The sequence below is a fragment of the Pleurodeles waltl genome, chromosome 6, assembly GCF_031143425.1.
Source record: "Pleurodeles waltl isolate 20211129_DDA chromosome 6, aPleWal1.hap1.20221129, whole genome shotgun sequence".
In the NCBI taxonomy this organism is placed as follows: domain Eukaryota; kingdom Metazoa; phylum Chordata; class Amphibia; order Caudata; family Salamandridae; genus Pleurodeles; species Pleurodeles waltl.
In genome coordinates, this window is record NC_090445.1 from 1087445400 (window position 1) to 1087459605 (window position 14206).

At 44.1% G+C, this 14206-nt stretch overlaps 1 protein-coding gene across 2 annotated transcripts in view; it reads right to left on the reverse strand.

Moving 5' to 3' along the window:
• Positions 1–14206, reverse strand: part of POLR3A (RNA polymerase III subunit A) — a 275253-nt gene that overhangs the window by 27622 nt on the left and 233425 nt on the right. For both annotated transcript variants that reach the window (XM_069240172.1, XM_069240171.1), the window contains one exon: positions 9937–10068. In XM_069240172.1, coding sequence (XP_069096273.1) covers positions 9937–10068 — 132 coding nt within the window. The remainder of the gene's footprint in view (positions 1–9936; positions 10069–14206) is intronic.

Below are 14206 nucleotides of genomic sequence, written 5' to 3' on the forward strand. Positions count from 1 at the left end.
TTCCCAAAAGCGCTTGTGAATTGGCAATGCGCCATTGGTTTGCTGCTTGTGCTGCAACCCTTTTGCCTGCAGCATCAAATTTGCGACTCTCTTTGTCTGGAGGTGGTGCGTCTCCCGAGGTATGAGATTTTGCTCTCTTACGAGCTGCCCCGACAACTACTGAGTCTGGAGTTAACTGCGTTGTAATATAAACAGGATCTGTTGGCGGTGGCTTGTATTTTTTCTCCACTCTTGGAGTTATGGCTCGGCCTTTAACAGGATCTTGAAAGATTTGTTTTGAATGTTTTAGCATTCCTGGGAGCATAGGTAGTCTTTGGTACTGGCTATGAGTGGAGGTTAGCGTGTTAAATAAGAAGTCATCCTCAATTGGTTATGAATGCAAGGTGACGTTATGGAAAGCAGCTGCCCTTGCGATCACCTGTGTGTAAGATGTACTGTCCTCAGGAGGGGACGGCCTGGTAGGGTACGAGTCTGGGCTGTTGTCCGATACTGGAGCATCGTAAAGGTCCCATGCATCGGGATCATCTTGATTCATGGCAGTATGAGTCGGGAGTGCATCAGTGGAGGAGTTGCTACTGGTGATGTGTGCACTGACGGTGGTGGAGAAGGTGGTGGAGTTGTTTTCTTTGCCACCTTTGCCTGTGGCTCCTTGTCCTTTTCGTGAAAAGCAAGTTTTCTTTTTATCTTAATTGGAGGAAGAGTGGTTATCTTCCCTGTGTCTTGATGAATGTGGAGCCTCCTTTGAGTATAGTCTGGCTCTACAGCTTGAAGTTCCTCTCCAAATCTATGTTTTTTCATTTGGGAGGCCAATCCTTGTTCCTCTGTATAGGAACCTGTTTTCGGCTCCGAGGCTGGATGTTTCGGAACTGAAACTTTTTCGGAGGTCTTTTTAGGCTCCGAAGAAACCTTTCTAATTTTTGGCGTGGTGGTGTCTCGATGCCGAATTTGTTCGGTGCCGCTGTGACGGTGCCGATGTCTCGGGTCCGAGATTGCTGTGTGGCGGTATCTCGAACGGAGTCGGATGACTTCGACACCAGCGTGCCCTTTTTCGGTGCCTTGGCTCGGTCACCGCTTGTTTGGGTTAAGCCATGGCCTGTTGGCGGTGGCGTCCCCTGGGCTTTTGTTGACTTCTCGTGAGTCTTATGTTTTGACGTCTTACTCACGGTTTTAGGCGTTTCTTCGGCCTCGAGCTCTTCCGAGTCCGACTCTTGGATAGAGAAAGCTTCCTCTTCTTCCTCGAAACGCTCTTGTTCTGTCGGCGTCGACACCATCTGCAGTCTTCTGGCTCTTCGGTCTCTTAACGTCTTTCTGGACCGAAACGCTCGACAGGCCTCACAAGTATCTTCCTTGTGCTCTGGGGACAAGCACAAGTTACAGACCAGATGCTGATCCGTAAACGGATACTTGTTATGGCATTTTGGACAGAAGCGGAATGGGGTCCGTTCCATCAGCCTTGAATTCACACGTGGCCGGGCCGACCAGGCCCCGACGGGGGATCGAAAAAACCCCGAAGGGCCACCGGAACTCTTCTAAATTCGGTGTCGATCTGTTGTAACTAACCCGATACCGAACGCAAACAATACCGACGTCTTTTCCGAGATTCTAACTAACTTTCCGACCCGAAACACGGAGCGAAAAGGAACACGTCCGAACCCGATGGCGGAAAAAAAACAATCTAAGATGGAGTCAACGCCCATGCGCAATGGAGTCGAAATGGGAGGAGTCCCTCGATCTCGTGACTCGAAAAGACTTCTTCGAAGAAAAACAACTTGTAACACTCCGAGCCCAACACCAGATGGCGGGATGTGCACAGCATGTGTATCTGCAGCTACACATGCCATCGAATATATATATATATATATATATATATATATATATTGAAAATGTCACTTACCCAGTGTACATCTGTTCGTGGCATCAGTCGCAGTAGATTCGCATGTTCTGCAATAACTCGCCATCTGGTGTTGGGCCGGAGTGTTACAAGTTGTTTTTCTTCGAAGAAGTCTTTCGAGTCACGGGACCGAGTGACTCCTCCTTTTGTCTCCATTGCGCATGGGCGTCGACTCTATCCTCGATTGTTTTTCCCCGCAGAGGGTGAGGTAGGAGTTGAATTGTAGTAATAGTGCCCATGCAATGGAGTGACTAAGTATGCACCTATTTAAGGTTGAGATGATACATATATAAATAATTGAAGGTAACTTCCAAACTGCTACAGGCTCCCGGGGAGGCGGGTGGGCACATGCGAATCTACTGCGACTGATGCCACGAACAGATGTACACTGGGTAAGTGACATTTTCAGTTCGATGGCATCTGTCGCTGTAGATACGCATGTTCTGCATAGACTAGTAAGCAGTTATTTCCCCAAAAGCGGTGGATCAGCCTGTAGGAGTGGAAGTAGTCTGAAATAATGTCCTTAATACGGCTTGACCTACTGTGGCTTGTTGTGCGGATAACACGTCTACACAGTAGTGCTTGGTGAATGTGTGAGGCGTAGACCATGTGGCTGCCTTACATATTTCTTGCATTGGGATGTTTCCTAGAAAGGCCATGGTAGCACCTTTCTTTCTGGTTGAGTGTGCCCTTGGTGTAATGGGCAGCTGTCGTTTAGCTTTAAGGTAGCAGATTTGGATGCATTTAACTATCCATCTGGCTATACCTTGTTTTGAAATTGGGTTTCCTGCGTGAGGTTTTTGAAATGCAATAAAGAGTTGTTTAGTCTTTCTGATGTTTTTTGTTCTGTCAATGTAATACATTAATGCTCTTTTGACATCTAATGTATGTAGTGCCCTTTCAGCTACGGTATCTGGCTGTGGAAAGAACACTGGAAGTTCCACTGTTTGATTTAGATGGAACGGTGAAATAACCTTTGGCAAAAATTTAGGATTGGTTCTTAGGACGACTTTATTTTTGTGTAGTTGTATAAAAGGTTCCTGTATAGTAAACGCCTGAATCTCGCTTACTCTTCTTAGGGAAGTAATGGCGATGAGAAATGCCACCTTCCAGGTTAGGAACTGTATGTCGCAGGAGTGCATGGGTTCAAAAGGTGGACCCATAAGTCTAGTTAGGACAACATTTAGGTTCCATGAAGGAACAGGTGGTGTTCTTGGTGGTATAATTCTCCTAAGGCCCTCCATGAATGCTTTAATGACTGGTATCCTATATAGGGAAGTTGAATAGGTAGTTTGCAGGTATGCAGATATTGCTGCAAGGTGAATCTTAATGGAAGAGAAAGCTAGGTTAGATTTTTGTAAGTGAAGCAAGTAACCCACTACCTGTTCTGGAGTTGTGTGTAATGGTTGTATTTGATTAATATGGCAGTAGCAAACAAACCTCTTCCATTTACTTGCATAGCAGTGCCTGGTGGATGGCCTTCTGGCTTGTTTTATGACTTCCATACATTCTTGGGTAAGTTGTAAGTGCCCGAATTCTAGGATTTCAGGAGCCAGATTGCTAGATTCAGCGATGCTGGATCTGGGTGTCTGATCTTTTGGTTGTGCTGTGTCAACAGATCTGGCCTGTTGGGCAATTTGATGCAGGGTACCACTGATAGGTCTAGCAGCGTTGTGTACCAGGGTTGCCTTGCCCAAGTTGGTGCTATCAATATGAGTTTGAGTTTGCTTTGACTGAGTTTGTTTACCAGGTAAGGAAGGAGAGGGAGAGGAGGAAAAGCGTAAGCAAATATCCCTGACCAGTTCATCCATAGGGCATTGCCTTGGGATTGTTTGTGTGGGTATCTGGATGCGAAGTTTTGGCATTTTGCGTTCTCCCTTGTCGCAAACAAGTCTATCTGAGGTGTTCCCCAGAGTTTGAAATAAGTGTTCAGAATTTGGGGGTGAATTTCCCATTCGTGGACCTGTTGGTGATCTCGAGAGAGATTGTCTGCGAGTTGATTTTGTATCCCTGGTATAAACTGTGCAATTAGGCGAATTTGGTTGTGAATTGCCCAATGCCAAATTTTTTGTGCTAGCAGGCTTAACTGCGTGGAGTGCGTCCCCCCCTGCTTGTTTAGATAATACATTGTTGTCATGTTGTCTGTTTTGACGAGAATGTATTTGTGAACTATTATTGGTTGGAAAGCTTTTAGTGCTTGAAAAACTGCTAGAAGTTCTAGGTGATTGATATGCAGTTTTGTTTGATGTACGTTCCATTGTCCTTGTATGCTGTGTTGATCGAGGTGTGCTCCCCACCCTGTCATGGAAGCATCTGTTGTTATTACGTATTGTGGCACTGGGTCTTGGAAAGGCCGCCCCTTGTTTAAATTTATGTTGTTCCACCACAGAAGCGAGAGGTAAGTTTGGCGGTCTATTAACACCAGATCTAGAAGGTGACCCTGTGCTTGAGACCACTGTGATGCTAGGCATTGTTGTAGGGGCCTCATGTGCAGTCTTGCGTTTGGGACAATGGCTATGCATGATGACATCATGCCTAGGAGTTGTAATACCATCTTTGCTTGTATCTTTTGTGTTGGATACATGCGTTGTATGATGGTGTTGAAATTTTGAATTCTTTGTGGACTTGGAGTGGCTACTCCTTTTGATGTGTCTATTATGGCTCCTAGGTATTGTTGTACCTTGCGTGGCAGAATTTTGGATTTTGTGAAATTGACGGTGAACCCTAGTTTGAAGAGGGTTTGTATGATATGATTTGTGTGATTTGAGCACTCTATTAACGAATGGGCCTTGATTAGCCAGTCGTCTAGATATGGGAACACATGTATCTGCTGCCTTCTTATGTGTGCTGCGACTACCGCTAGACATTTGGTAAAGACTCTTGGTGCGGTTGTTAATCCGAAAGGCAGTACCTTGAATTGGTAATGTATTCCTTTGAATACAAACCTTAGGTATTTCCTGTGCGATGGGTGTATTGGTATATGGAAATAAGCATCCTTGAGGTCTAAAGTTGCCATGTAATCGTGCAGCTTTAGCAATGGCAATACTTCTTGTAGTGTGACCATGTGGAAGTGGTCTGATTTGATGAAAGTGTTCACTACTCTGAGGTCTAGGATTGGTCTCAGTGTTTTGTCCTTCTTTGGTATCAGAAAGTACAGTGAGTAAACTCCTGTGTTTATTTGTGTGTTTGGCACTACCGTATTTATCGGCGTATAACACGCACCGACGTATAACACGCACCTCTTTTTAAGAGGAAATTACAAAAAAAAAAAACCATTAAATTTTATCGGCGTATAACACGCACACATCATTTGCCCCCTATTTTCAGGGAGAAAAAGTGCGTGTTATACGCCGATAAATACGGTAATTCGATTGCATTCTTTTGCAATAGTGCCTGCACTTCTATCTCCAGGAGATTGGAATGGTGTGTTGTTAAATTTTGTGCTTTTGGTGGTATGTTTGGAGGGAATTGTAAAAATTCTATGCAATAACCATGTTGGATAATTGCTAGAACCCAAGTGTCTGTAGTGATTTTCTCCCATGCTCTGTAATAATGACCTATTCGTCCCCCCACTGGTGTTGTGTGGAGGGGGTGAGTGACATGTGAGTCACTGTTTAGTAGTAGGGGTTTTGGGGCTTTGGAATCTTCCTCTATTTCTAGGGAATTGCCCTCCTCTATATTGTCCCCGAAAACCTCCTCTATACTGTCCTTGGTAACTGGACGGTGTGGCTTGTGAGGTGCTGGCTTGTGTGCTTTGACCCCGAAACCCCCCTCGAAAGGGCGTTTTACGGAATGAGCTGTAATTCCCTCTGCTCTGCGGGGAGTAGAGTGCGCCCATGGCTTTGGCAGTGTCCGTATCTTTTTTGAGTTTCTCAATCGCTGTGTCCACTTCTGGACCGAACAGTTCTTTTTCATTAAAAGGCATATTGAGAACTGCTTGTTGAATCTCTGGTTTAAATCCAGACGTTCGGAGCCATGCATGCCTTCTGATAGTTACAGATGTATTAATTGTCCGTGCAGCTGTATCTGCAGCGTCCATGGAGGAGCGGATCTGGTTGTTGGAGATGGCCTGTCCCTCCTCAACCACTTGTTTTGCCCTATTTTGTAAGTCCTTGGGCAGATGTTCAATGAGATGTTGCATCTCGTCCCAGTGGGCTCGGTCATAGCGCGCAAGTAGTGCCTGGGAGTTCGCGATGCGCCACTGGTTTGCAGCTTGTGCTGCGACTCTTTTACCAGCTGCATCAAACTAGCGGCTTTCTTTATCTGGGGGTGGTGCATCTCCAGATGTGTGAGAGTTGGCCCTTTTCCTAGCTGCTCCTACAACGACAGAGTCTGGTGGCAGCTGTGTAGTGATGAAAACCGGGTCCGTAGGAGGCGGCTTATACTTTTTTTCTACCCTTGGTGTCATTGCCCTACTTTTAACCGGCTCCTTAAAGATGTCTTTTGCGTGGCGGAGCATACCAGGGAGCATAGGCAGGCTTTGGTATGAGCTGTGGGTGGAGGAGAGTGTGTTGAATAAGAAATCATCCTCGACCTGTTCTGAGTGGAGGCTTACGTGGTGAAATTGTGCTGCTCTAGCCACCACTTGAGAGTACGCGGTGCTGTCTTCTGGTGGAGATGGCTTCGAAGGGTATGCCTCCGGACTGTTATCTGACAGTGGGGCGTCGTATAGGTCCCATGCGTCCTGATCTTGGTCACCCTGGCTCATGGTGGTGTGAGCTGGGGAGTGTGATGGAGTTTGTGCTGGTGAAACGTCAATCACGGGCGGAGGTGAGGGTGGTGGTGTAACTCTTTTCACCACTTTTGGTTGTGGTGTTTGTTCCGTGTGGAACTCCAACCTCCTCTTTCTCCTAATGGGGGGAAGGGTGCTTATTTTTCCTGTCCCCTGCTGAATGAAGATACGCTTTTGCGTATGGTCCACATCAGTTGCTTGTAGCTCGTCCTCAAACCTATGCTTCTGCATTTGGGAGGTTAGCGAGTGCTCTTCTGTATAAGAGCCTGAAGCTGGGTCGCTTGCAGTTTGTTTCGGCATCGAAACTTTGTCTGCGTGTTTTTTCGGCTCCGAGGTGACTTTTTTCCTTTTCGGGGCCGAAACCTCTCGGCGTCGATCTGTTTCTGTGCCGCTGTCTCGGCGTCGAGCCGTGTCCACACCGGCATCTCGGTGTCGAGGCTTGTCTCCAGCACTTTCTCGGTCCCGAGAAGGCTGCGTGCCGGTGTCTCGACCGGAGTCGGACGATCTCGGCACTGTTTGGGCCTTTTTCGGTGCCGATGGTCGGTCACCGAATTTATGGGTCGAGCCATGGCCTGGTGGCAGTGGCGTCCCCTGGGCCTTGTAAATCTTCCTCTGTGTGGTTTTCGACGTCTTACTCACGGTTTGTGTATCGTCGAATCCTTCGGAGTCGGAGTCTTGGATCGAGAAGGTACCTTCCTCTTCCTGTTCCTCGAACTCCCGGTGGGCTGTCGGTGCGGACGCCATCTGAAGTCTTCTGGCTCGACGGTCTCGGAGTGTTTTTCGGGACCGGAACGCACGACAGGCCTCGCAGGTGTCTTCGCTGTGCTCAGGTGACAGGCACAGGTTGCAGACCAAGTGTTGGTCTGTGTAGGGGTATTTATTGTGGCATTTGGGGCAGAAACGAAACGGGGTCCGTTCCATCGGCGTTCTTCAGCACGCGGTCGGGCCGACCAGGCCCCGACGGAGGATCGAAAAAACTACCCCGAAGGGCACCGGAGCTGTTCGATCTTCGATGCGGTGTTGAATGTAAGTACGCCGATCCCGAACGCAACAATACCGACGAAAATCTTCCGAAATTAGCTAATTTTCCGTTCCGAAACTCGGAGCGACAGGAACACGTCCGAACCCGATGGCGGAAAAAAAACAATCGAGGATAGAGTCGACGCCCATGCGCAATGGAGACAAAAGGAGGAGTCACTCGGTCCCGTGACTCGAAAGACTTCTTCGAAGAAAAACAACTTGTAACACTCCGGCCCAACACCAGATGGCGAGCTATTGCAGAACATGCGTATCTACAGCGACAGATGCCATCGAACATATATATATCGGAGTCATTTTTAAATCTTGGTTTTGAACAGGTTATTAATATCATATTGGTATCACCTCCAAAGACAGTAGTAACATATAAGTTGGCTATATCTGTGGCAAAAAAGCCCCCCACATCATGATGCCTTTAATCTGTTCATAAAAAGTTTATTTGCAGATGAACTAGTTGCGTCATAATTCCACAGCTGCACAGCCTACAATACATTCAGTTGTTAGTTTATGAGGGCTTATATGATTTTCTAGGGTGATTTGAATGACAAAGCATCAGTTTATGGAATGTTAACATGAAGAATGTCAATGTCCATGGTGACTAATAAATCCACGGTATTTATTAATCAAAGAAAATCATTCAGCCATACTGTCCCTGATAAATAAAGTGTTTGTAGTACAGAGGGTTTGATAGAAAAATCCACGTTCTCTGCCAGAGGCTTTAGAACAGAATTAAATCAGGCCATAATCAGTCTACTAGGAGGTTTTGAACTGTTCTTATGTATTTTTGGAAGAAAATATATGGCTGGAATGGAAAAGTCAGAGGAGTTGAGATATTCAAATTTATTGGTGCTCAGTCAGGTCTCTTTAAGCCTTTGAGAGACAGATAATGAACTTCCTTACAGATATTGTTCGTAGGATCCATTTGGAGTCTTTTTAGTGTTCTGGAGTTTGTAACCAGCTGATCATAGTCTGCATGTTTCAGATCACTATTATTCCCCGTTTATCTGCTGCTTTGACGAAAAAAAATGTCTCACATGTTTTGATAGTGTTTGAAAGGCATTATATTCTAATTTAGATGTTGAATTTGACATATCTAGAAGAGCTGAATAGTGTCATTTTTTAGATAAAATTACATTTCCAAGAGAAAGGGTTTCATTGGACGTGTAGGCAGAGGTAGGAAAAAAAAGTTGAAGAACAATGTAAGCCAGGCACATCAAATGTTTGATGGTTATCGACTCGAACTCAAACAAATAGATGTGGACAAAAAACTATTTGAGTAGTATAAAATTCGTTTTGGTTGGAAAGTACATAAGACGCTCTCTTTGCTTAGGTCATTTGCTCCTATCGCATTAGGTGAATAATTAGATAGAAGGAAGGTGGAAATGTATCTACCACTCGTAGGCATGACAAAACTACTTCCTAATATCCTCTAGTTAATAACATCCAGGTCTCTATTTATAGTTCCAAAGTGAACACATTAGATCAGAGAAAATCTAGCACGAGATGCAAAATTATACGTTCACTCCTCAAAATTTTTTACTTAAATGGATGCCCGAAGTATTGAGAGATGGAAAGGAATTGGGCATGTGTGATCCAAATTTAGCTACTAACCCTTTTACTTCCAGGGTGTGTGTACCCTTTCTCTCTTCCCTATACTTGGTGTATTTCTATTTAACTTGCTATAAGAGTATCGAAAACGGGGGCTTTATCAGGGCTGTTAACTCATTCATCTTTACTGGTAAACACCATAAGGCAAAATGTCCACTTAGCAGAGATTCATATGTACGTACGTAAAGCAGTAAAAGGTCACAATCACTGCAGACTTGCTCTTGAATTTGCAGACTGATCAGAGAATTTGTAAGAAAAGGGCATAGAAATGTCATGAACTACTCGACTGAAAACACACTTCTCTGAGATGCTAATTCTGATTGCCTGTGCACACAATATGTGGCTACCTTTTATGTCTTGTGTTGCAAGGGTCTCTGTGACCTATCATCAATGTTGAAATAACAAATGTATACTGCACTGCCGACATTTGCACCCATACTCTTACCAGCTGCCTGTGTAAAAGCATCGTATGTGTATTTTGTATCCCTTGAAGATGCTGACCTATTAAAGGCATGTGACTTTTGTTACTGTAAAAAAACCAAAACGGTGGTGCTGCAGCCAGGAAAGCTGATAAATCTTGAGAAGGTGGTCTAGGTGTTTCAGTACCTGAAATAACTTTAACAGGAATGATGACAAAGAGCGTAAAATGGCCCGAAGTCATTCCTACCTTGTAGGACATCAGGTCAGCGAGTAGCATGACATGTCTGCGATCTATGCTCATGCCATGGTTCACCATTGTATACTGGATCTCATTGACGATGGTGGCTCGCGCAGCTTCAATGCCCAGCGTCTTTTCTACCTGCAGAGGCAGCAACAGAATATCAGAAAAGAGGCTCAAAGGGAAGGCAACACCAATAAAACACTGAGCAGAAACACTCTAGAATGTAATAATATGGCCTTAGACGTTCAAGCCTTCTTGAGATAATGTATAAATCAACTACTCTATAAAATTCGATTTTACATAAAATCCTACCACTATAGCATACGAGAGGGTCCAAATTCAAACAGTTGTATACCCACAACATTCATAGAAACTCAAGGAAGCAAAAATACTGAGTATTCACCCCACAGCCTGAAGATAAGCGGGTAGATCCTTAACCATCCAACTCTTGGATTACACTTGTCTTTTTGATAACTGCATCCGGCTTTTTGATTCACATCTCAAAAACCTGGTCACAGTTTCAGACTGTTTGACTCGCATATCACTGGTCCACAGCGCCTGACCTTGCTGCACCCATATAAATCGAAGATTCACCTCTCACTGGCCACTGGTTGGGATTGATAGATTCATCTATTATTGACCTGCCCATCTGAAACTGTCTTTTCACAATTACTAGATCCTACCCATTCGGACTACTGGGTTAACTGACTGGTCTCCAGTCAGTGGCCTGCCAGATTTATTCTTCCTTCAGTAGGAAGAATCTATCACTGGGTACATCCCCATCTAAATTTTCGATTCGCTAGTCACCTGGATTGCTTCAAATGGTCTTTTGGGTTTGGCTCAATCGCTGGAGCTCTCCACCCGACTCTAGGATTCGCCAGAGACTGGAGCACCCAATGTCATTCTTGCACTTGTCCTTGCTAACTTTTTGTTTTTAAATAGGGGGGGGAGGAGAAACCCTTCCTCACTCCCTCTCCATTCTTAAGTGCATTCCATTTCATTTTCTACCCTTAAACACATTAACTCTTACAAGGAATAAGCAACAGGAGTACATATCCAACGGTCTTCTGAGAATAAAGCTACCAGAAAATAATTTGCGAATACCCACAAACTTACAAGTATGTGGGAGATCTCCAAGTTCTGCAGGTGTCCACAACCTTGAACGCCCACAACGCACCCGTGTATATTTAATCCCAAGAAAACAAATTCACTTCCCTGGTGTAATTCTTTGTTGGGATTACACCGGGATGGGGTAATTTTAAATTTGATGAATACATTTCGAACACAAGTGAAGGCTCCCTTCATTCTTTTGCCAGTAGATGGCGGCATTGCATCACAAAAGGCGGTGTTTACCTTATTTGTACGTGTAGTCAAACACCTCACAACTATCACTTTCTTTCATGGCGCTTCCTTAACGTGAAATAAGAGGGCTGGCACTGCTCAGCACCGAAGCAATACTTTTAAAGCCAAAGTTTAGGCACTTCTGGGGAGTATCGGCACTTTTATATTTGCATTTCACTCACTGGGACAATGATAGCCTCACCGCATGTCTTTACCTGTCCCCAGCTGGAAAATATAGCGCGTTCCATCCCCCACAAAGTGTCATCAGATACTTCCTGACAAAAATCGGGCAGGTGAAAAGAGAAAAGCGATGTAAAGACAATGTACTTGCACATGCAACTTCTTTTCCTTAATTTGAAGCATCCTTACTCGTCCAGCTATCCTTTCAGACTCCGTTTTACTCCCTAAATACTGCTTCCCACAAGGAGAGTGAAAGGCACGGAGAGAATAAATTCACCGTGGCAGATTACACGCTTTTATCTTCTATTTTCTTTTATCTTTCACATGTTCTCAAATTGCCGCTGGGTGTTTACGGTACATAAATAATATCTACGTAGTAAAATCAAACAAAGTCTTCCTTACGGTTTGCTCTTTTATATTTGTATTACTACACGATACAAGCAATTCACTTCGTGAGGAGAAATGCATCTTTCCTTTATTCAGCCATCATCTCTAAACTCGCATTCCTTCCATTCTCCTGGCTCACACCTTTGCAGTTATGACACTGAAATCTCCGGCTGGACTTCGTTGATCACTGGCTACAAGACCGGAAATGACACAGCAATAAGACACTTTCTTATTTTCTGTCCCTCTCCTTCTTCTCGATGCAAATAATCACATTTTCCCTATTTGTGACTCGTGTGCGTCATGTTCCCGTGTTCAATGGTCTCGCTTCTTCCGCGCATCTCTCAGACAGCTCTGCCCCGTGAGCGGCGGCTGCAGACTCCTGAAGTGAAGGTTCAGTCTTATAACATTGCCTCTGCAGTCATCACTGCTGCGCAGAACAATGGGACCTCAAATCTGCGTTCCCTGGAACAACGCGAAATCAACAATTTGGCTCTTGTACCCTTACACTTTTACATTTAATTTGTACATTATCGAAGGAAAACAAGGGAAAAAGAAAATGTGTATCAATAGAAACATGTCTCTTGAGTCATAGTGTGCTAGCATATCTGAGATTACTCAAAGGTTCTCTTTTCACACATTTGATTCCATAAATTATTGAAATTTAAATGCTCTTTTGTACCAGCAAGATAATCAACAACGTCAATAACGTCAGAAAAGTTACTAGACCCTTCAAAAATATTCCTGCGTACTCAAAACCATAGGGCCACTTCTGGACTGACATTTTTTACGTCTCAATATAAATTAAGGTAACGTGAGAATGTTTTTACTATGACGCTGGGCATCTGGTGCCAAGGAAATAATTCGCAATTAATAAAAGGTAAAGGGAATTTGTTAAACTAAGTATGAGCCCAACACTGCTACATTGATAGATTATTTCCCTCTTGATTCAACTGGTTTATTCACTATTATATCACTATAACAATTTCTTATGGGTTGGTCAGTACTAAATAAAATTATGTGGACACTGACATTTATCTTATGTGGATGTACGTTTCAGCTCTTTTGTACTGAGTAGGTTTATGTTAACATACATGTATTTTTAATTCTGAATGCAAGACTTCTCTAAAATTGTGTCACTGTTGCAAATGTGCCTTTTCTGCATGGTCACCCAGATTTTTTCACCTTTTTGTGGACTCTAATTTTGCTTGTATTAGGACACTGTGCACAGTGACACTGTCACTTGTGCTACAATAGGATCCATGCCCTAAAACGTTTGTGGTATTGGTTTCAACCAAGTGATCTACGAAACTGTCTTGTAAAACCACTGCAAAATGGTAAAGAACATGCAAATGTTTTGTGGAAGTTAAATGTCATATGTGGGCTGTAATGTATGTCTACATCACTCATATTTAGGACTAAAATACAGGTCTGCCAGGTGAACCGTGATAGGGATCATCTAAACAGGGGTGTGGCTCAGGAGATAAAGACAGGCCTTCTTGGTGGCAGAAGGATTCTGACATGTTGCAGCAGGATCTTTGGGTAATTTGCTGTAAAGCAAAGGGGAAGTGCTACAAAAAGACATCGAGGGACTGTGAGAAAATAGTTAGGGCCAGGGGACATAATTTCTTAAGTCAGTAGCTAGTGCACAGAATATTTCTGACATCTCCACCAATATCTTTTTCAGAACATTCCTGGGAAGACCCCCTCCGAAGGAGGCTCTACTGGAAGAAAGAAATCTTCTGTCTCCTGCTAGAAAAAGAACACTCACTCAAAGACATGCTGGCACCCAGAGACTGGACGTGCATTCCACAGGCAAAGTGACTGGCCTCCTGTTTATCTGCTTCACAGATGCAAAAAGCAGAAAGACTTAACTTTAAGAAAGTGCAGCAGACCACAGAGGACTGGAGCCTACAGAAGACCTGGCTGGAGAGCAACCTGGTCCCTGAAGTCTGCCTGGAAGAGCTAGGGGCTGCAAAAGTAATCAGAAGGAACTTTCCCAGAAGATGGATAGTAAGTCCGAAGGTCATTTATATGGCCATGGCAACCTGCTTGGAGTACTCAGCCTCCATTGCAATAGGACTGAAATTGTGTCTAGGTACTGGTCAACTGCAAACTGTTGTTTTTTTCATGGTTCTTTACTTTCTCTGGGTGTTTTTGCCCTAAAACTTCAAATCTCTGGTTTCTCAACCTATTTTAATGATCGTCATTTGCATTTGCTCATTAACTTTTTCTCTAAATTGGTTTGGGAACTGTATTGTGCTTTTTTCTTGACTTTAATATTGCTGGTAATGCTTGAAGTTAATATACACTTATCTGTGGGCTGCCATAGCTAAAGGTGGTTGAACCGAAATTCTCTTAGAATTGTTTT